The 22294-nt window shown below is 29.5% G+C and overlaps 2 protein-coding genes across 10 annotated transcripts in view; one reads left to right on the plus strand and one right to left on the minus strand.

Moving 5' to 3' along the window:
- Positions 1-6892, plus strand: part of LOC142323075 (uncharacterized) — a 114140-nt gene extending 107248 nt beyond the window's left edge. For all 9 annotated transcript variants that reach the window (XM_075362236.1, XM_075362235.1, XM_075362231.1 and 6 more), the window contains one exon: positions 6479-6892. In XM_075362236.1, the coding sequence (XP_075218351.1) occupies positions 6479-6640 (162 nt within the window). In that variant the 3' untranslated portion in view covers positions 6641-6892. The remainder of the gene's footprint in view (positions 1-6478) is intronic.
- A 3037-nt stretch (positions 6893-9929) lies between these two features.
- LOC142323074 (putative chitinase 2) overlaps positions 9930-22294 on the minus strand; it is a 32465-nt gene continuing 20100 nt past the window's right edge. The window contains exons 5-8 of the mRNA XM_075362230.1: positions 20831-21046; positions 19527-19706; positions 17791-17919; positions 9930-10518 (exon numbers count right to left, since the gene is read on the minus strand). Coding sequence (XP_075218345.1) covers positions 10219-10518; positions 17791-17919; positions 19527-19706; positions 20831-21046 — 825 coding nt within the window. The 3' untranslated portion in view covers positions 9930-10218. The remainder of the gene's footprint in view (positions 10519-17790; positions 17920-19526; positions 19707-20830; positions 21047-22294) is intronic.

The following is a 22294-nucleotide window of genomic DNA, read 5'->3' on the forward strand; positions in this document are numbered from 1 at the left end:
TGAAATTTGAACCTATTCCATACCTTCCATACTCATAAAATTTGGCACCTTGCAATTTTCACTTCTTTCTGCATTAAAGAGGGATATTAAGGGTATTCATTTCACCATAGATGATGAACTGGACACAGTGAGTTCGTGGATCAAGGAAAGACCACCAGCATTCTTCATTGATGAAATGAGAAATCTGGTTCACCATTGTGAGACATGTATAACTATAAATGGTGACTATGGAAAAATAAATTAACTTTTTGTACCAATTAAAATGTACTTTTGTGCCATAATTGTTTCATTTGACTATCTCTTTTCATATATAAAGTTATTTGCAACTGTTCATTACATTTCAGCTACCCCTCATGTATAAGTATGTATATTTATATATAATGATTTTTTTGATAATTTAAATAAAAACCACCAAAGCACGGTAAATAGAGAAGTTAAACTTACCATATCAATTCCAAGAATCGATTTTCGCGGCATCCCCATCTTTAGTAGGTATTTAATTGTATAATTACATTAATATAAATTGTTTTTATAATTTGTGAATTTTGAATATGTTGGAAATGTTACTATTTTATAAATCTTGTGTCTATTATGGACAAATACGCAAATTCCGCTGTCCAGTACTGGAATAATGTAATACAATATTTCTCAACTTCTAGGTTGCACCCCCCTAGGAGGGTGTGATAACACTAAATGGGGGACACAAGCATATCAAAAAGAGGGTATTATTAAAAAAGTTTATTAATTTATTGAAAGGAAGGCAAAACAAAATATGTTCCAACATAATAAATAATAAAATACACATTTACACTTATAAATATCATTGCATCAGTACTGAACAATGTATTTAATAACTAACTTATCAATACTAAATTAAAAACAAGTTTAGTAATTATTAGCTTGTCTTGCAGACCAAAGTTTTTGAAGGAAGATGTAATATTAGAAATAAACACTCTTGAGTTTTTTCTGTATTCAGCTGAGATCTGTATTTTGTCTTTAAAGCAGCCACCGCAGAAAATCCAGTTTCGCAAAGGTAGGATATTGAAAATGGTAATAGTATACGAAATTCTCTTTTTTTCAATGTAGAAAACTCATCGTCCATCCCTGCCCAAAAGTCAAAGAGTGATTTATAACTTAATTGCCTTTTGATTTCGCCACTTTCCATGAAGTCTATGTAGAAAACTCATCGTCCATCCCTGCCCAAAAGTCAAAGAGTGATTTATAACTTAATTGCCTTTTGATTTCGCCACTTGCCATGAAGTCTATGAAGATTTCTTCTGTAGTAGTTGAGAGCCCTTCAAGACTATTTTGAAATGGATCCCTAACCCCCTCATAACTTGCTACAAAGTTGTAAAGAGCAAGAAAATACTTTTTCAAATTCTTTACCAACATAGCTAAGTGATTTTCAGTGGTTAAAAAAACAACATTCACATGTTGTTCTTCAGCCTTGTAAGTTTCTGCACATTCATCCACATTTGTAAACATTTGTAGTTTTTTTGCTTTAAAATTTTGCTCCACAATTCCAATTTTCTACAAAAAGCATTAATTTTATCACTCGTATCCAACATAAGTGTATTTGCACCTTGTAGTTGAAGATTCAAGATATTTAATTTGTCAAATATGTCGACCAAGTAGCTCAATTCCATCACAAATAAACCAATTCAAAACTTCTCAGCTTCCGGGCAATTTTCCTCTTCTAGAAAAAATGGTGATTTCATCTCTTAATTCATCAACGCATTGCAAAAATTTCCTATGTGATAAACATCTTGCCTCGCAATAAAATAGTAATGTTTATTGTATTGCACCCTTTTTTTTTGTCTTCAGTCATTTGACTGGTTTGATGCAGCTCTCCAAGATTCCCTATCTAGTGCTAGTCGTTTCATTTCAGTATACCCCCTACATCCCACATCCCTAACAATTTGTTTTACATATTCCAAACGTTGCCTGCCTACACAATTTTTTCCTTCTACCCATCCCTCCAATATTAAAGCGACTATTCCAGGATGCCTTAATATGTGGCCTGTAAGTCTGTCTCTTCTTTTAACTATATTTTTCCAAATGCTTCTTTCTTCATCTATTTATCTCTTCATTTGTCACTTTATCCAACCATCTGATTTTTAACATTCTCCTACAGCACCACATTTCAAAAGCTTCTAATCTTTTCTTCTCAGATACTCCGATCGTCCAAGTTTCACTTCCATATAAAGCGATGCTCTAAACATATACTTTCAAAAATCTTTTCCGACATTTAAATTAATTTTTGATGTAAACAAATTATATTTCTGACTGAAGGCTCGTTTCACTTGTGCTATTCGGCATTTTATATCGCTCCTGCTTTGTCCATCTTTAGTAATTCTACTTCCCAAATAACAAAATTCTTCTACCTCCATAATCTTTTCTCTTCCTATTTTCACATTCAGTGGTCCATCTTCATTATTTCTGCTACATTTCATAACTTTCGTTTTGTTCTTGTTTATTTTCATGCGGTATTTCTTGCATAGGACTTCATCCATGCAGTTCAGTGTTTTTTCTAAATCCTTTTTACTCTCAGCTACAATTTCTATATCATCAGTAAATCATAGCATCTTTATCTTTTCACCTTGTACTGTTACTCCAGATCTAAATAGTTCTTTAACATCATTAATTGCTAGTTCTATGTAAAGATTAAAAAGTAATGGGGATAGGGAACATCCTTGTCAGACTACCTTTCTTATTACGGTTTCTTTCTTATGTTCTTCCATTATTACTGTTGCTGTTTGGTTCCTGTAAATGTTAGCAATTGTTCTTCTATCTCTGTATTTGAAACCTAATTTTTTTAAAACGCTGAAAATTTTATTCCAGTCTACATTTTCAAATTGGAAATTCTGAAACCAAATTGGTCTTCTCCTAACACTTCTTCAACCCTCCTCAATTCTTCTGTACAGAATTCTAGTTAAGATTTTTGATGCATGGCTAGTTAAGCTAATTGTTCTGTATTCTTCACATTTATCTGCTCCTGCTTTCTTTGGTATCATGACTATAACTCTTTTTGAAGTCTGACGGAATTCCCCCTTTTTCATAAATATTACACACCAGTTGGTATAATCTATCAATCGCCCATTCGAGGAGTCTTCCTGCCATTCAAATCTTTTAATGCTCTCTTAAATTCACATCTCAGTATTGTTTCTCCCCTTTCATCCTCTTCAACTTCCTCTATAACACCATTTTCTAATTCATTTCCTCCGTATAACTCTTCAGTATATTCCACCCACCTATCGACTTTGCCTTTCGTATTATAAATCAGTGTACCATCTTTATTTAACACATTATTAGATTTAATTTATGTACCCCAAAATTTTCCTTAACTTTCCTGTATGTTCTGTCTATTTTACCAATGTTCATTTCTCATTCCACTTCTGAACACTTTTCTTTAATCCACTCTTCTTTCACTAATTTACACTTCCTGTTTATAGTATTTCTTAATTGTTATAGTTTCTTTTACTTTCTTCATATTTTCTACGTTCATCTATTACCTGCAATATATTGTCTGAAATCCAAGGTTTTCTACCAGTTCTCTTTGTTCTGCCTAAGTTCCCTTGTGCTGATTTAAGAATCAGCACACTTTTTAACATTCTCCCATTCTTCTTCTACATTTTCTACTTTATCTTTTTTATTCAGAACTCTTGCGATGCCCTCCTCAAAAATCTTCTTTACCTCCTCTTCATCAAGCTTCTCTAAATTCCACCAATTTATCTGACACCTTTTCTTCAGGTTTTTAAACCCCAATCTACATTTCATTATCACTAAATGATGGTCGCTATCAATATCTGCTCCAGGGTAAGTTTTGCAGTCGACGAGTTGATTTCTAAATCTTTGGTTAACCATGATATAATCTATCTGATACCTTGCAGTATCACCTGGCTTTTTCCATGTGTATATTCTTCTATTATGATTCTTAAAGTGGGTGTTGGCAGTTACTAAATTGTACTTCGTGCAAAACTCTATAAGTCAGTCCCTTCTTTCATTCCTTTTGCCCAGCCCGTATTCACCCCCTATATTTCCTTCTTTGCCTTTTCCAATGCTTACATTCCAATCTCCAACTATTATTAGATTTTCATCTCCTTTTATGGTATTGCACCCATGTCTTTACAAAGTGCAGAAAAGGTTTTTGATTTTAGGGATCTCATTTTTATATAATTTACTATGGTTATAACCATCGTTAGCACAATATTCAAACCAGGACTCATTTCTTTGGAAGCCAGAGCTTCTCTGTAGATCATGCAATGTGTCCTGATACACTGTGGAGATTTTTGTTTCACATGTTCTAGTATACTTTGGAATCTTCCAGACATTGAACAAGCACCACTGGTGCATATTCCGACGCAATTTTTCCACTCTATGTTTGCTTCATTTATAAAATCATTTAAGATGGCAAATAATGCGAGTGCTGTTGCTTTGAGTTCTATTGGTTTACAGGAAAGTAGTTCTTCTACTGCTGACATACCATCACAAAATTGAACATAGGCAATGAAATGAGCATCTTTATTGCTATCTGTTGCCTCATCAAGCTGAATTGAAAACAATTCGTCATGCAACTTCACAAAAAGCTGATGTTGTCTGTATATCTTCAGCTATATCACCAATTCGATGGGCAACAGTATAATTTGATAAAGGTATCAACTGCAGTTATTTGGCAGAATTATCTCCACACATAATTTCTACAATCTCAGTTGCAGCTGGCAAAATAAGTTCACCATTGGTGCGAGGCTTTTTACATCTGGCTATTTTATATGAAACTTTGTAAGATGATAGTAAAGCTTTTTTATTCACAGATAAAGTTTTTTAAAAATTCTAATTTTAATTTGAAGAATTCTTCGGGGTTTGTTAATGTCTCGCTATGAAACATTTTCAAATGTTGTTTAAGTTTATTAGGCTTCATGCTGTCTGTTCCCAAAATTTTTGAGCAATTGACACACAGGGGCCTTTCTTTTTCATTTACTTCAATACTGGTAAACCGAAAATTTAAGTATTCCTGAGAATATTTCTTGATTTTATTTTCAGAACCACACTCATCTATGCACTTGTTGATGTTTCACTATTGTCTAATGCTTGCTTAATCCACTTAAAAATTTATCCATGATTCTATATAAATTTATTTCCATGAATATTTAATACCATGAATTGCAATTAAAATGCAATTTACTACACATTTATGATAGATTCGATAGTGATAGAAGGATCAGCTCAACTGAGACTGGCTGGAATTGAACGAGGTGCAGCATTTATACACATTTGCACAGATGGTCACGCAGACATTACAGAATGTTTGAGACAAATCGGAACTTCTCATGAAGTCGCGAGACTTCCAATATGGTGAACGGAAGACAGAGAGCAATAGAAAGGCATCGATTCTAGTTTTGTCAATGCAGTGGATCAATGTTGCCAAATATCAATAAATTTACTTATTCTTGGAAATTTGTAAGGTTTGTAATTAAGGTCATAGTGTAGCTTAGCATCGAAATACTCAAAATACATTATTGTTGTGTACTTTTTTATTGTATGAAATGGGGGTGTGTGATGAAAATTATGATTGAAAATTGGGTGGCAAATACTGAAAGGTTGAAAAATGCTGATGTAATTTTTAAGATGTATTTTTCTTTGTTCTAATGTCATTACTGCCAATCATTTTATTGTATTTTATTATGTTTTTAATTAAATCATCATCTTCAAATGTGATTTGATGATTCATCAATATATATATTTTTTTATATTCATAAAAGTAATATTTCTTTAGTATATTCATTTTTTTATCATTATTACAAATTTCCAAAACCCTTAAATTATTTTTACAATCTGTAATACTATGTTTTCATTTTAACAAATTATTTGTTAGAATTTGTTTTTACTATATATATATATATCCACAAGTCCCAATTCACAAATTGGTAACAAACATAATCTTATGAATCAATGTGAAATCTGTGTATAATCAATATTTCCTGCATAAAATGAAAATTTTAAACTGTTAGAGAATTTTTTACATTCACTGAATGCATTGATAGAATCTTACTTCTGTTTCACACTAAAAGTATTCTTTAAATATTTAAAACGGACTTTCTGTTTAAAATAGAGAGAAAATGGTTCAAGTTCAGAGTAAGACAGTGAGCTGCATCATTTACAACTTAATAATTCCACATCATCTGAAAATCTCAGCAAGTAACATCTTCAGGCATCACCAAAAAGTGTGAATTTAACCTGAGGAGATTTTTTTTGTTATATTACAATACTAATATTGTATGCTATTTATAATCTTTCAATAATTTTATGATTTTTAATGTAACATTATGAAGGACTATTGAAGATACATAAATAGGCTTTTACTAACATGTAACATCAGTTATATATAACATGTATAATTTCTATCCAAATGACACTCATGTATGTTTAAAAATTGGCTTAAAGTAATTACAAATATTAAAATAAAAACTCATGTTTACAGGAAGAGAAGTGGTGCCTCAAGAATGTAGAAAACCAAGAACAACTTATTGCTTCACAAGAAAAAGCACTGTCGGAACTTGAAAACATTAAAAAGAATATTGAAAAAAATGAACAGCTCCTAGAGGAATTAGAATTAGGCAAAACTAATGAATATTTGTGTTAATGAGTTTTGTGTGTTTTAAGATTTTAGATTCTGGATATTCATTTTTATAAATGTTGTTTTAAATTTTATGATTTTATTAATAAAATTGCAGTGAAAAACTTAAAAACCCAGATTTTTACATTTAGGTCCCATACTGTTATATTTTGGCTTTGATTTTACATTTATGTTTAACCTGCCAATACTAGAATAAAATTGTCAGCTCCTTGTTAAGTGATAAATTTTAATGAGAAAATAAAATTGATTTCATTTACATGATCAGACTGTTGTCATATACATACCAAGCTTCATACTGATTGAGTGCAATGCTAGCCATTCAAATGTCAGTGGGAGTAAAGTACGCATATGCGCCTGCACAAGCACTACTCCCCACACCCCACCACTTGCAGGTACGTATAAAAGAGTAAACGGCAGAATGAATTTTCAATTTGTAGCCAACCACCACCTGGAGAAGAAGAATTAGATAGAAGAAGAAAGAAGAAATACCCTGGCCAGCCCAGTGTGGGAACTCCCAGTAGATGTCAACTTCCCTGCTGGAGCAGCAGGCCTGGCCGGCTCACCAAGGGAGCTACTGGACGTGGGCGCTACCTTCCCACCCCAGTTGCCAGGCTTCAAGTGCCCTGGCTGGCCGGCCCTTCAGCAGGAGCTGGCCCAGTGTGGGATTGCTCAGGGAGAACCACCTCGGCCATGCCAGTGATAACCTACGCTGACCTGAGACTGTGGGACTCTGGGGACCACTACTGCCACACTGAAGTGGGGATCCAACTGCTGCTAAGGGGAAGCTCGGTTCGATTCCAATGAACAAGTTGCAATTCTCAGACTACAGCTGAGCTGACATCACTGGAGACCAGGTTCCAGATCCAACAGCCCTTCTCAGGGCTACCTCATAAAACATACAATGGCCATTTTCAGGGCTACCACAAGGTTTTAAGGTGCCACATGTTGTCGAAGCCATTCTGCAACATAACTATTTTTTTCATTGAAATATCTCAAAATTCTAAATCTGTAATCACTATTATCAGAGGTGTGACTGGAAAGTTTTAAGACTGGGCTTTAATTTCAAAATGGCAGTACTTACAGGCTAATGTGATGAATCTCTTTCAAAGTAGTTGCCTTCTGACTGAACACATCGACTCCATTGGTGTTTTCACTTTTAGAAGCATTCCTGGAAATTTTCTTTTTACATAACTAATGCATCTGTTGTCATATTAGATGGTAGTGAAGTTATAATTACATGATTATGATCCTTAAATTTTGAAATATATTTCATTGCATATCGGTTAAGTACTTCCTTCACATTCTATCAGAAGTGTCTAATATATAAATTCTACTTATTAATTATCATTAATAAGAAGCTATTACCACAGAGTCACAAAATAAATCTTTTTCTTTTGTGTGAATGTTTTTATAATACATTCGCCACCAAATAATTTTTTAATGTACTTAGTTATTTGGTCATTTTTTCTTCTCATGTCTCATTTTATTTCACTTTAATAGCTTTTTAGTATTTATTCGTCTATTTTTACATCATTTTGATAAACAAAATTTTCTTAACGATTAACAGTTAAAATGAAAACATTCCATTCTTTGTAACGGTGACAAACCTTTCCTCATATTCACCATTATAGTGCTATATGACTTCACATTTCATGTTATTAAGTAATTTAAAGTGTTTACGTCTCTTTCCTTTTCCGTTTTAAAAAGGTTGGTTTAGTTCATCTACCTATCCCTTTGATGACTTAGTAAATCTGTAAGATTGTTTGTGTTGCATTTTATCCTTCAAAGGTGCTTTTTCGAATTTGATAGTTTAACACCTCCCTATTTTTATGTTTCACTTCAGTAATCAGCTTGTATGTAACCCTTGTGATTTTTAGAGTAATTTTTTGGTAGTTTTTCAGTCGACACTACTTTAAAAATTAATAATTGATATTTTGATATCCACCTGAACAGAAAATTTATATTTGCAAGAGAATAAATGTTATTTACAATATTATGTATTATTTACAATGATTATTTTTAATCGTAAGAATTCTTTGGTCGTGCCTACAATCTCTTGAATCATTCATTTCATCCCGATTTTGTTCAGCAAACTCTTAAAAAAGTATTTGCTTTTCATATAAATACTTTACTATAACATTTGATGCTGTCATTACAAAATGTAACTCATATATGAGATAATATTCCGATTAATTTATTTTTATATATAAGTAACCCGAAAACATTCCTTAAGAAGTTGTCTAGATGATAAACTCGTCTAAAAGAATTTGTGAATTCTTTGATATAATATGTTTGTATTTAAAAACAAAATTTTTAAAAATATGAAAAATTTTTAATTAAAATAGTTGGCCATTTTAACTTTTAAATATTTGCAATCGGTAGATAGTGAGAGATTAGTGTTAAAGGAAAAAACTGTAAGTAAAAAATACTCATGCGATGACTTAAAAAGAATAAAATATATTTATAAAATTAAAATAACCAAGGATATAAAAATCAGTGTGAGGTATCATCTAAGAAAATTCCAGTTGAAAGTATAATGTTAGCTTAAATCACTGGACTTCCAACTGAGATTGCACTTCATGGGGTAATACACACCCTTTTAACTGTTATTAGTTTCAGTGATATGGATTGTTTTTAAGTTAACTTTCTGCTTTTGACTGAGATTGTCTAAGACAGTTGATAGTTGTTATTCTCGGATTATTCTTATCTTATGTACACATGTAGAAGTCCTCTTTTGTATTATTTTATAAATATTTTTATTTAGTTATTGATTATTATTTTTATTTTATTAAATGTTAACTGATTCTTCACTGTCTACTGATGATGATTATTTATTGATTGAAATATCGTTCAAATTTAAGATTTAATATTAATTTTTTGTAAACTGTTTTTGAGCATTTTTTAGTTTTTGAATAGTATTTTTTGTATTAAATATATAAGCATACAATAAAATTATGATTACAATATTTTATTACAATATATTATATTTTTCAAGTACATAATATCAATCGAACAGTATTGTGTATTTAATATTTTTCTGTATTCATATTTCTGTTCAATAAGTGAATATCACTAAAAACTGATATAATTTTTTTTAAATATTCATATTAGATTTAAGAAACATCTTGTGGGACCCGTAAAAAAACAAGCAGCAGAGAGTAAATTATAACGAGTAAAATACCTTTCACTGTAAACCCAAAAGAATAACTTACCTTTTTGTAATTACCTTTACCTCTGGTCCATAATTTCTTGTAACCTCTTAATTCTTGTATTTTTAGGCATGTTATAATTAAAATTTAATTTCTTATAAAATTATATAAGTTTATTACCTAATTTTGATTACAGTAGTTATAAAACTTATCATATTTTATAGCACATAACCTTCTTAACTTAACATTATTATTAAAAAATGTTTATGAGCATGAGAAAATACAAAATGTCTTGTTTTTTAATACATAAATCTACTTAGTAGTATAGGTGCAGGCTGAATGATAAATGTTTTATATTAATAAAGAGAAGGTTAACTTATATTTATTTTCTTCTTGTGTTATTTAACAGATGAAATTATTTAACAAAATCTTTTGTCATAATTGTTGCTGAAAATAAGTAACACTTAAAAGTATTGGAATTAAAACAAATAAAGATTCTTCTAATTTTAATCCCTTATTAGGGTTGATCTTATTGTCATTTATATCTTTATTATCATTTGTATCTTCATTCTTTTCAGCTTCAAATGCTGAGAGCGCTTGATTAATTGACCGAAGTAATGGATAAGTAACTGAATCACTGTTTTCAACTTGGTCTTTACAATGACCGTGGAAATCATCTGTATCAATTGACCATATCATAACTCCTGCCAATTTTTGACTAGCTGCAAACTTCACCTGTGTACAGAAAAAACATGCATAAAATAACACTCTTCTATCCCTGATAAAATGAGGCAAAAAATTTCAAAAGAAGTTTGATTTCTATAACATAATAAACATTTTTTTTTTTAGATATAATTATATCTTTCATAATTATTGTAAAGGTTTTTCTGAGCTTTTAAGTTAGACTACTTGTCTTCAACTTGTTTACTCAAAGGTAAAATCCAGGGACCCCTGATCTTCATATCAAAGATTTATTGTTGCAAAATAAGTTTTTGTAGGAATAAATAAATATTGATTATATTTCTTTGCAATTTTTAAATTATTCTGTCAAAAATGATATCATTTCAAGTTTCTTTTACCCAAATTATGCACCTGTTTAATTATTAAGATTTTTAAAACATAATTTTAAAAGAAATTTACTTTCTGAATGCATGGAATTGTACTACCTCTGAGTAATAATAGCTAAAGTTTTTAGTTTTATCCAACAAAAAGACATTAATGGGAATTTTCACATTACAAATTCTCCTGCTCTAAAAATAAGTTGTTCTAGTGCCTTAGGAAAATAAACCAAATCTTAACATTAATTTTTTTTACAAAAATGAAATGTGTCTTGCCCACACTTCTAGGATTTGTTACTCCTTAGATTATTTTTGCATTGGGGTGAACTTTCTGAATTAATATTTTTATTACAAAAATTGTCATATTTTAAATAGCTTAAAAAAAAGGAAATTTTTCTTTGTCAGGACTGTTTATTGACATAATTTTTCTGTGTTCTGATCAACGTGTAGAAAACAGATTAAACTTTTTTTCTTTTAGGTTCCCATTAGTGCCTTTAGTCGATCCACAAAATTCTAAATTGCTGGTGGAAGTCTTTTTTTAAACAATTTTAAGGTGACTATGTCATTAGCCACTAATAAATGTTGCAGGTGCAATGAATCTGAATCCATTGTTGTTTAACTTCAGTGATCTACAAATTGCAGTTTATTAAGTATGACCTTGGCCATTGAAATGTTACCTTAATTTACCCTCCTTCAAGTTTGAGGCTATTACTCTCTCGGACATTCAGGGAATGAAAATGAATAACTCTACCTTTGTAAATGATAAGTCATCTGATTTAATAAATATTGATATAAACTTATTATAAACAAAAAAATTAATTTAATATCAAATTAATAATACACAAATTAATTAATGATCACTGTGTGAAACACCTCTATGGAATATTGCAGAGCTTACAAAGTTCTTACTTTTATTCATATCCTATTATAATATAAAAAAAAGATTGTATAAAATTTTCTAAGATCAGTTTAATAAGAAGATTGTCTACACCTGCATGGCACCCAGTATGTAACAAATACATTTATTACGAGTATTATCATCATAATATTGCATAAATTAAAATAAATTTTTAATAATAATTTTTAATTTTTAAATTCGATATTTTTAATGTACTGTTACTATTAGACCATGATATTATTAGTCTATGTTATAATATAGACAATACAGTTAACTCTCATTTTAAGTTTCCTTGTGTCATTGCTTATAAGGAAATGTTGATATTAAATAAATATCAAAAAAATGTACTCACTGTTTGCTAGTCCATATCTCGTGACAAATTTGACTTGGCATGACAACTTTTGGCACTGAGAGAGGGTTATGGTATGTGTTAGAAATGACCACCAGCAGCTTCTATACAACACCCATGGTGCTGAACTGCACACTGAACTACGGCTGTTAGTGTATCTGGCATAATAGCACCACATGACTATGATCTTTTCATGCAGCTCATCAGTTGTTGCTAGATTTTGTTGATACACATCATTCTTGATGGTCCCGCAGAGGTAGAAGTCCAGAGGTGTCAAATCAGGAGACCAAGGTGGGTACTCAACAGCACCTCTTCAACCCACCCACCATCCAGGTAGAGTTTTATCAAGGTACAACCTGACATCTTGTTGGTAGTGAGGCGGGGCTCCATCTTGTTGCACGTAAAAAAGTTCATTACCATACAGGTTTCGGATGGCAGGCAAAATCCTTGTCAGAAGCATATCAAGATACGCCTCACCAGTTATGATATCCTCGGAGACCAATCAAACCATGCACTGACAGACCGCACCACACAGCAACCCCCAGTAGATTCACTGCCCGGTCCACATGAGCATGAGGATTTTCAAGGCAGTGTTCCAAACTCTGTCCGCCACTGCCATTGTACCACTGATTGTTCTCGCACTTCCAGTACCATTTCAGTACAGCCTTGCATTCAACAAATGATAAGAGAACCTCAGCCATTGTTGCTACTCAACTGTCTTCTGCTGCACTGGCTTGTTCCACCACCAACCACCCGTGCATGCACGGCATAGATTGCCAGATCTGTCTACCATGACAAATTTAATACCTTACACTACACTACATTTTAGGTTAGTGAGTGTAAGTCTTTTTGTTTGTATATTATTTAATTTCAAACAGTGAGTACATTTTTATGGACCCCTTAGTTGTAATGAAAATAATAATAACCAGTAGGCTTTTAACTACTTTCTTTGGAGGATATACGTAATAAATGCTTGGCTTTATAATTTAGTATATACTTCATAAAATTTTATTTGATCTTTAAAATATGGGATCATTGATCGTGAAATAAAATTTTATTTGGGTTAACATTCTCAGTTATTCTGTTGGTGTTTCAGAGATGACAAAAACCCTATACAGCTACCAAGAATCTCGATTAATACTTGTTTAAAAAATAATAATACATAAACTGTGTTATCAGTAGTTTTTGATAATTTGTTATCAATTATGTTTAATTGACGGACAACCAATGCAATATGATATCAGTTAGGATATCAAGATAATAAAGAAAACTGTAAAAAAGCATAACACTTATAAGAAGAACCTTTCAAAAAATTAATTAAAATCATTCTTTGAATTCTATCATATTCTATGTGTTTATAACATATAATCCTTAATTATTCATTAAAATTTCATAATTAATAGATCAGGTTTTCATTTGTGTTTAATTACTGTATTTTAATATTTATTGTTGATAGTGTTTCTTATAAGTGAAGCCAAGTCTATAAAATTACTAACATTTCCTAGCAGTCACTTGCTGAACCTGTTAAATAATTATGTATCTGTTTAACAAAAGAATTTTATTTCCTATAAAAGTAATATTCCAACTTTTAGAAAAGTGATTCGTAAAATTTGTTTCAAAAATTGTTTAATTGCTCTTAAATAAAATCATGTATTTAAAGAAATGTATAACTCTTTTAATCAGAGTTTAAATATGCGTAAAACTTCTTTTGGAAAATAATGAAGAACTATTTTGAATATTATGAAACAAAATTGTATCTGATAGAACTTAATATAAGTAGAAGGTTTGAAAGCTGCTTGAATTTTAGTGAAGGAATTTTGTGCATAATATATGTTTACAGTTTTACAATGTAATAGTGATGAAGTTTGCTGAATGAACAGTTATAAGATGAATTCCAGATATAGTTATTAGGTCAAGCACCCACTGAAATGATCTGCTAGTAATATGATTGAGATATGATGGTGATGTAATATCATTTAGAAGTTCAATGAAGATTAGGTGTCTGTGCCCACAAACATACTTGCGAAAGACAAACAAAAAAGTCATATCTTGGTAAGGGTGCTGTATATTCCATTTTCTTGTCTCTAGTGTGCAGTTTGTAGGATTAATTGAATATACCTACTTTTTCGTTGTATTGTCACCATTTTCTAATAATTGTCTGTCTGTTCAGTTTATTACTAATTACTATATAGTTAATAAGTTACTGCACCCAACAAAATGAAAGATGGTCAAGAATTTAATCTTAAATTTCCATCTTATTGATCATTTGATCTTGTGGCAAGAACTCGTGTAGAGTATACCGTTAAAATTGAAAAACACAGTGAGCATAACCTTCACATTTGACCGTACTTGTTGGGATATCCCAACATCAGCAGCGACTTCTCTGATTGTGATTCGGCGATCATTCATAATCATTTCTTTCACTTATTCCATGTTTTCATCTGTTGTTGATGTGCTGGGGCGTCCAGGGCGCTTGTCATTTTCAATGTCTTCACAACCTTCTTGGCAATGCTTATACCACTCATAATCCCTTGCTTTACTCATAGTAGACTCACCAAAAGTAATATTAAAACATTGCTACACTTTATTCCATTCTTATAGAAACATTTAATACAAATTCTCTGATCCATTATTTATACAAATAAAAAATCGTCGATCATACCAAAACATGTGTTATCCTTTTGACAGCTTACAGCAGACTAAACATCCAGTATGGTTAAAAATGTACAGATACTTTTCAGACATGTTTACCAATACAATGAAAAAATCCCAAGAATCAGACTAATAAAGCCCACAAAATTTAAAAATTCTTGTTACTTTTTGAACACACCTAATATATCAATGTTAAATATGAAATATATTGAACAATCATAAATTGGTGATGAAGTATCATCATCATCAGAAGAAGAAAACAGACGATGACAATCTTGCAAGCTTCGACAATGAATCAGTTTGGTGTGCCTTTAACAACAAGAAAGTTGCATCACTGACATGTTGCTGTCATATTACTATCAGATCAATTCTCTTATCACTTCAGTGGGCACTCTCACTTATAATTTTTATGTTTTAAATCATTGGTCCCTATCATCACTGTATACATATACATATATATATAAAACAGAAATAAAATTGCCCATTACCTTTTCATTCAATCAACCAGAATATATTTGTATATGGCTGATATATCCATGTCCTACAGATATATCAGTCTTTGGCCAATTTCCTATACCACTAGCATTTATGTTTGATTATTATTTAGTATTTGTTATGTTTATTACTAAGTTAAAGAGGAATTTTTTCCTTTATGCAGTCGTGGTAAGGCTATAGTTGTAAACAGATTTATAATTTTATAGCATTAAAGAAAAGCCACCCATATACTAATGAGAACAAAAATTATTTCAGTATAAAATCAGATATGAAAAACAATAATGTTTATTTTAAATTCAAATATATACTTCTTTCACTTTTTATTATTTTTTTTTAATAATTCTTGAATAGTAATTAACCCAAATAAGTTTGTAATTATATATAAATAAAAATTTAGCCATATTCTATTTATTAGTTTTAATTTCATACAACTGCTAAAATTCATCAAGATTTTATTTTGATTAATCAGATTATTAATTTAAATATTTTTTTGTATAAAATTAAAAAATTTTTCAAATCGAAAATTTACATAATAAAATATATCTAGAATGTAATAAGTATTAATAATTTTTTCTGAAAGTTTGTTTAACCTGTTTCAGTTGAAAAAGTTAACTTCATTAACTCATTCTGATTATTTTACACATACTTTAAACTTTTTAAAATATTTCCATGGAATATTGAAAGAGGGAAGTAATGTGTTTTAAAAATCTCGTCCTAATTTTTTGAATTGTTTCTTAAAACTTGCAGTTTGACAAGTGGCACTTTCTGTTACACCAGTCATCATGTGTAAGGATTAAAAGGGAAAACAGGCTGAATTTTATGAAATAAGCCATAATATGCAGTTCCATTATGAATTATGTGCTCAATGTAGACATGGCTTTAGTTGATTAAGTGGTCTGAGTATTTTCTGAATCAAGTTATAAACTAATAATGTTTTTAAGTAGTATATTAGTATATATCTATTAGTAAAACTAAGTAAAAAAAATAACCAGAAATTTCCCTTTTATGTAAAATGAAATCCCATCAGCCAGAAAATAGTTTGTTAATTGTTATGACTCGGTTTTTAATTGCACAGTTTATGGGTCTTTTCAAACTATGAAACAGTTCTTTCATTTTCAGGGACCATCAAATCATAACTGTATTTTTTTTTAAGATGTGATTAATTAATTAATTTGTTTTTATTGAAAGTTGAGTTAGAGTTTATAAATCTTGAGTGCATAGCTGAAAGGCTAAAAAGAAGTGACTCTGAAATTGGAAAAAGGGTTATGAAAACCTGAAGTATGAATTAATGAAAGGTAGCTGGAAAAATTCATAAGAGAGCATAGGTATCATATTTTGAGGTAGCAGACAAGAAAGACCAGATAAAGCATACCCAATAATTTTACACTGACCTCCCAACAAGATAAACAAATCTTAACAAACATAAATTTAATGTTTTTGTGGCTGTCTAGCAAATTAGTGTCTGATCTTCAAAGAGTGGGCATCTATGAAGTAATGTGTAAAGATAATAATTTTAATTTAGGATAAATAGAATGAAGTAAAGAAATTATTTAAACTAGAAAAAGGGAGCATTTGATTCATTGCAATATAGAAGACCACAGAAATCAGCTGTAGTTCTGCTTGGACATTGATTATAAATTTATTAGAAATCAAATTTTTTTAAATTGTTACCAATAAACAAGAATTAGGTATTTGGAAACTTACTTTATTATTAAAAAATGTAAAATGCACTGTTAAATAAAGGTAGGGGAAATATCTAAAAATCTTAAAGAAGTCAAACATTTAAAGAAATGTTTGATAATCTTTCTATAATAAAAACATAGAAAGCTTTTTTCTTGTCTTAGTTTTGTTTAAGGTAAGATATATTTCTATAATATTAAAATGTTCTTCTACTGATCTGTTTTGAGATAAACCATACTGTATTTCATGTAAGAGTTAAACAGAGCAGGCTAAAATGAAGAATCAAGTAGTATAGGCTATATTGTAAGCTAAATTTTTTTCTTTCAACTAGGATTGTTCACACCAAAATTTATATTTTTTTTTACTTTTCAGTTTTTTTGGTACATTTTATTAGGAGATAATTGATAAGTAGATTTTTTAGTGGCTTCGTAAGTGTTTGTTTTTTGTCAATTGCTTTGTTTTTATTTTTCTTCATGTTTTGTATTTATGTTTAATTTTAATTAACCTCTAAATAACTGATTGATGATGATTGTTTAATAATTTATATGTGCATCTAAGGACACATTTTTGCTTTTTTAATAGTTCTCGTGCTATCTCTTCAATATTCTATGTGTATAATAGGTTATTAAACTTGCAAATTAGCTCATATGGCTTCCACCGTTTTGTTGAAGAACACCAAGGACAAACGTAGATAAGTTTGTAAATTAATCAACAATTAAAATATCAATGATTTATACTGACTTGTATTTCTTACTCTGTACCATATAGTCACTTCTAGCAATAGAATGACAGTTACAAACCAGATTTGTTTTTTGCTGATGGCCCTTTTTACTCAATGATTCAGTTTTAAAATCTAAACAATAAAACTGTCTTACCTTTTCTTCTAAGCTTCTAGGATTGTCAAATGCTATTACTTTTTCACTACTTCTAGCAAATGCAGTTTTTGTCTCTTCATCCCACCACTGTTGCCATAAAGAGCTGTTTTCCTTGAGTTCAAGGCATATCTATCAAAAAAAAATTTAACAGATCTTGAAAAAAAAAGAAATCTTTAAAACTGGTTTGTTATTTTTTCTATTTATTCTTATTCTTGCATAAGTAAATTACCACATAAACTTGAAATTCATATATGTTGTATGAAATAAATTTATTTTTTTCAATAAGAAAAAATGAAATTCATACATGGGAATGTGATGTAAATATTTTTTTCTAGTATGAAAAAATGCCTTACCAAAAGGATTCAAGCCCCCCGAAGCCTTCAGATAAAAAACTGGGATGTTAGTGCTCTGCCATATAGTTTGGCTAATATTACTTAATCAAAATATAACTTCTTTTTTGTTAAGATAATACTTAATGTGATAAAAAAATAAGAGGAACTGATAACATGGTTATAAAGAACTTGATTCTACATATCTAAATTATATTTTGTATTTCTAAAAAAGTATTATATTATATTATGTATTTCTTTTTTTTCTTAAAAAAAAAAGAGGTGATAATAACACAAGATAACTGTAAAATAGTATGAGTACACCAATATTAAGTTTAAAGATTCTTCTTAATCTCATGTTTTCTCATCAAGCTGCAGAAAATTCCATACATATGTGCAGATATGTGTGTACATACACTAAATTATTTGACATATTGAGTATAATATGAATATGATAATAATTGTTATTAAAAAAAGAAAAAACTTACTAGTGTTTTCTATAATAGTAGTATACTAGTATATGAAAAAATATTCTATAATAGATTGTTGACATGTTTCAATATTTATTTACAGAGATTAATACCAACTCTGATTAGTGAATACAAAAAGAGTTAGCTGTATTGAGATAAAATCAGATAAGTAGATATTTTTTTCAGAGCTTATAAAAAAAACCATAACTATATGTTACATAGAACAAATGAAGAATTGGTTGATGAGTTACTTCATAGAAAATAAGAAACTGTTACACCATTTTTCTGCCAGAAAACCTTAATCAGTGCAGTATCACAAAATGCAAAAATAATTTTTTTAACTATATTTATATTTTATGCTTACCTACTGAGTAATAATGGATTCCTATAAGATAATCTTTTAAATTTAAATATATTGATAGTGAATCTTTTGATGATTTGGTAAGCCTTTTTTTATAAGTTGAAATATTGTATGCTGTATTGTATGAAAATTCTGTTGTTTCATTTTAATGGCGGTAATCATGAAATGTTATAATTCTTTAATTTACTAAATATCAGTCTATGTAATTTATATTAACTTACACCAGATAATGACCTGACAGCCCATTTTATATCCTGAAAATTCATTTTGACTTCTTTAATTGGCCCCAACGTGTAATGTAATTCAGATGGAACAGACATAATAAATATTTAATAATGATAATAATCTATTATTCTATTAAGATGTTTCAAAACAAATGAATAAGGTTTAATGTGTAAAATTATAAATTAGATATGAAATAAAAATACAAATAATAAGTGAAATTAATTTAATGAAATGAAATCAGAAACTTAACTACGAAACTTGGGTACAATTTCCATTATCATACATATTATGGAAATATAATTGTTTAATGTACGCTAGTATATTATTAATTGATTGTGAAGTATCTTTTACCTCATTGTATCCAAGAAATCCATCAGCTCTTGTTAAAGGACCTTGAAACCCTTTTGTATCTGTTTTATTGGTATTACTTTCAGGATTTTCTAATATAAAAGTACGTCCATAAAATGGTAGACCAACCACTAACTTCTTTGGTGATACACCGTTTTCCAGAAGGTACTTAACACTGTATTCCTATAAAAACATTCACATTTAGAAGTATTAGTATGTATAACTTAACCACATTTACAAAACTACCTAAGTAAAGGAAAGGATTTTTTTAAGTGCTTTAAGATCTTTTTTTTAAAAATGGAATGATCTACTGGTTTAGCCAATCTATATACTATTGTAAATAGGTTTTGAAGATGTAAAAGGACTCTTACACACTGGTATATAGGGCCTGCTGAAGTATAAGAAGCATTGCAGACAAAACTTTAAAACAGTGCCAGAAACAATTCAAGCGGTTGTAGCAAAATGCAGTCTAAAATTGCTTTTAATATTCAAAAATTTGAGAACAAGTGAGAATGTAGTAACATACTCATATTTAAATGTAATTAAATCTAATGTAATAAAGTTCAGTTTAAAAAAGTACTATCTCAAAGCGTAACTTATCTAGTAAACTGGAAAAAGAAGTTAACTATCATTTTTAAGAGTTCTATTTTACCTCAATAAGCAGAATCATATTTACCTTAGTGTTGAAAGGGGAAATCTATCCTAGCTTCTGAAACTCTCATCAAGCTTTTTTTTATTAAGAGGAACCCTCCAATAAAGGCTGCTTTTCTTGGTCCCTACAGTTGCTTGTTATTCAAAGATTCACTCTATTACTGCATACAGTATATGCATATGAGATGTCTAACTACTTATTGTTAAAAAATGGAGAAGGTGAATTAATTCTCTGGTACATGTTTTTATTTGGTTACTATGACAATCATTATTTGGTAGTGTATGCTTTTTAGTGAAATAGGAATTGGTCACACATCCTATAACACATAGCCTTAATTTTTCTCAAATTCTTGTTTGAGTTTGCAGATCAACTGATAGTGACACTTTAGACACTGGTTTTAAATCATTTCAATTAATGATTCTAGATATGTAATAGTCTATTCTGATGGTCTGTAAAGGAGCATTTCATGCTTTTGGGATTCAAATTTTCATACCATAAGAAATAATGAGTCAGATGTTTTTATTATTAAATATGTTGTAAGTATTTAGTAAACTTAGTATCACAATTAATATCTTAAGAATTAATTACTTGAATTAACGATGAATTTTATAATCATATAAATAACATAATTTATAGATATGTTTAGATCACTTACAACAGTCAGAAAATCATCTTTTAAATTAGATTTAAGAGGTGCATTAGCTCCAACTTTTGCATCCCAAGATCCATGATAATCGTAACACATCAAGTGTAAATAATCAAGATTTTTGCTTAAAGCCGACAAGTCATAACCTATATCAATCGTATTTTTTCCAGCTCCAAGAGCAGCAGTTAATATCCATCCATTTTTATCCATTTCTGTTCTTAATTCCTATAGAGTGAAATACATTGATAAATAATTGACAAACATTTATTTTTAATTACAAACTATATAGTTATCACAAAATAAAGATAAAAATAAATATTTATTTAGATAAAATTAAAAATTCATAGAAAGATTTTTCCACAGCAATATTAACATAATTTTATGTATTAAAGAAAATAGTAACATCAACTTTAATAAAAATGTGCATTATCCTTGACATAAAATAAATTAATATAAGATATAACATACATAGATAGATATAAATTAAAAATAAATACCTTAAAAATTCCAAAATCATTGCAGTAATTAAGTAAATGCTATATCGTACTACATTATAGTTCATTGTACTACAAACACATGTTAATACATATTTGTAAAACATTTAACTTAATTAATTAATTGCTTCATTTATCAGATATTACATAATGCATAAACATTTATTTACAAAATGCTCAAAGTAAGTGTGGTTAATATAAGTATTTTAAAACCAGTTTTAAAAAGCTAATGATTAAATAATAACTCTTTAAAACATTTCTAATGTATACCTATTAAACAATGATGAAAAAGAGAGATTTAAAAAAAGGCAAAAATGGATAATTATCTGCTCTAAGCAACTAACACGTTATCACTAAATTAATCTACTTTATTTAGCAGATGATTTTCTTTAAAAAAATGATTTTGCATGATAAACATTCATCTTGGAATGAAAAATAGTAGAGGTAGTAATAGTAGTAATAGAGGTATACAAAAGTTTATGTAAATCACTACACCTGGTATATCAACTAAATTATTTGTAATTTTGTTCATCAGTGATAAAGATAATGCTTCTTTACACAATACTATTAGCATTACATTGCGCACTATACAAAAGCGCATGGCTTATTTAAAGAGATTCATAAAGTATAGAGTTTTTAAGATTGTTTTTTTCTGAATTAATTTGTCTACTTTATGCTTCATACAAGCAGTGTATGGAAAATTTTATTCATAACAGTGATGAATTATGGCATTTTAAATTATTAAAAATTATAAATGATTCTATTTTAAATCAATGGAACACATTCTACCAAAGGAATTTGGAGCAAATTATCAGCACCCTTTAGTAAGAATTTAACTCAAGAGTGTTTTATGATTCCTCTTTCAAATAACAAATAAAATTCATAAGATTGCAAGCAAAAAACAAAATACACACTAAAAATCCAAGTGCCCAGGAGTACACAAATTAAACTACAGTGGATGCTTATATACCTACAGATT

The sequence above is a fragment of the Lycorma delicatula genome, chromosome 4, assembly GCF_047948215.1.
Source record: "Lycorma delicatula isolate Av1 chromosome 4, ASM4794821v1, whole genome shotgun sequence".
Classification (NCBI taxonomy): domain Eukaryota; kingdom Metazoa; phylum Arthropoda; class Insecta; order Hemiptera; family Fulgoridae; genus Lycorma; species Lycorma delicatula.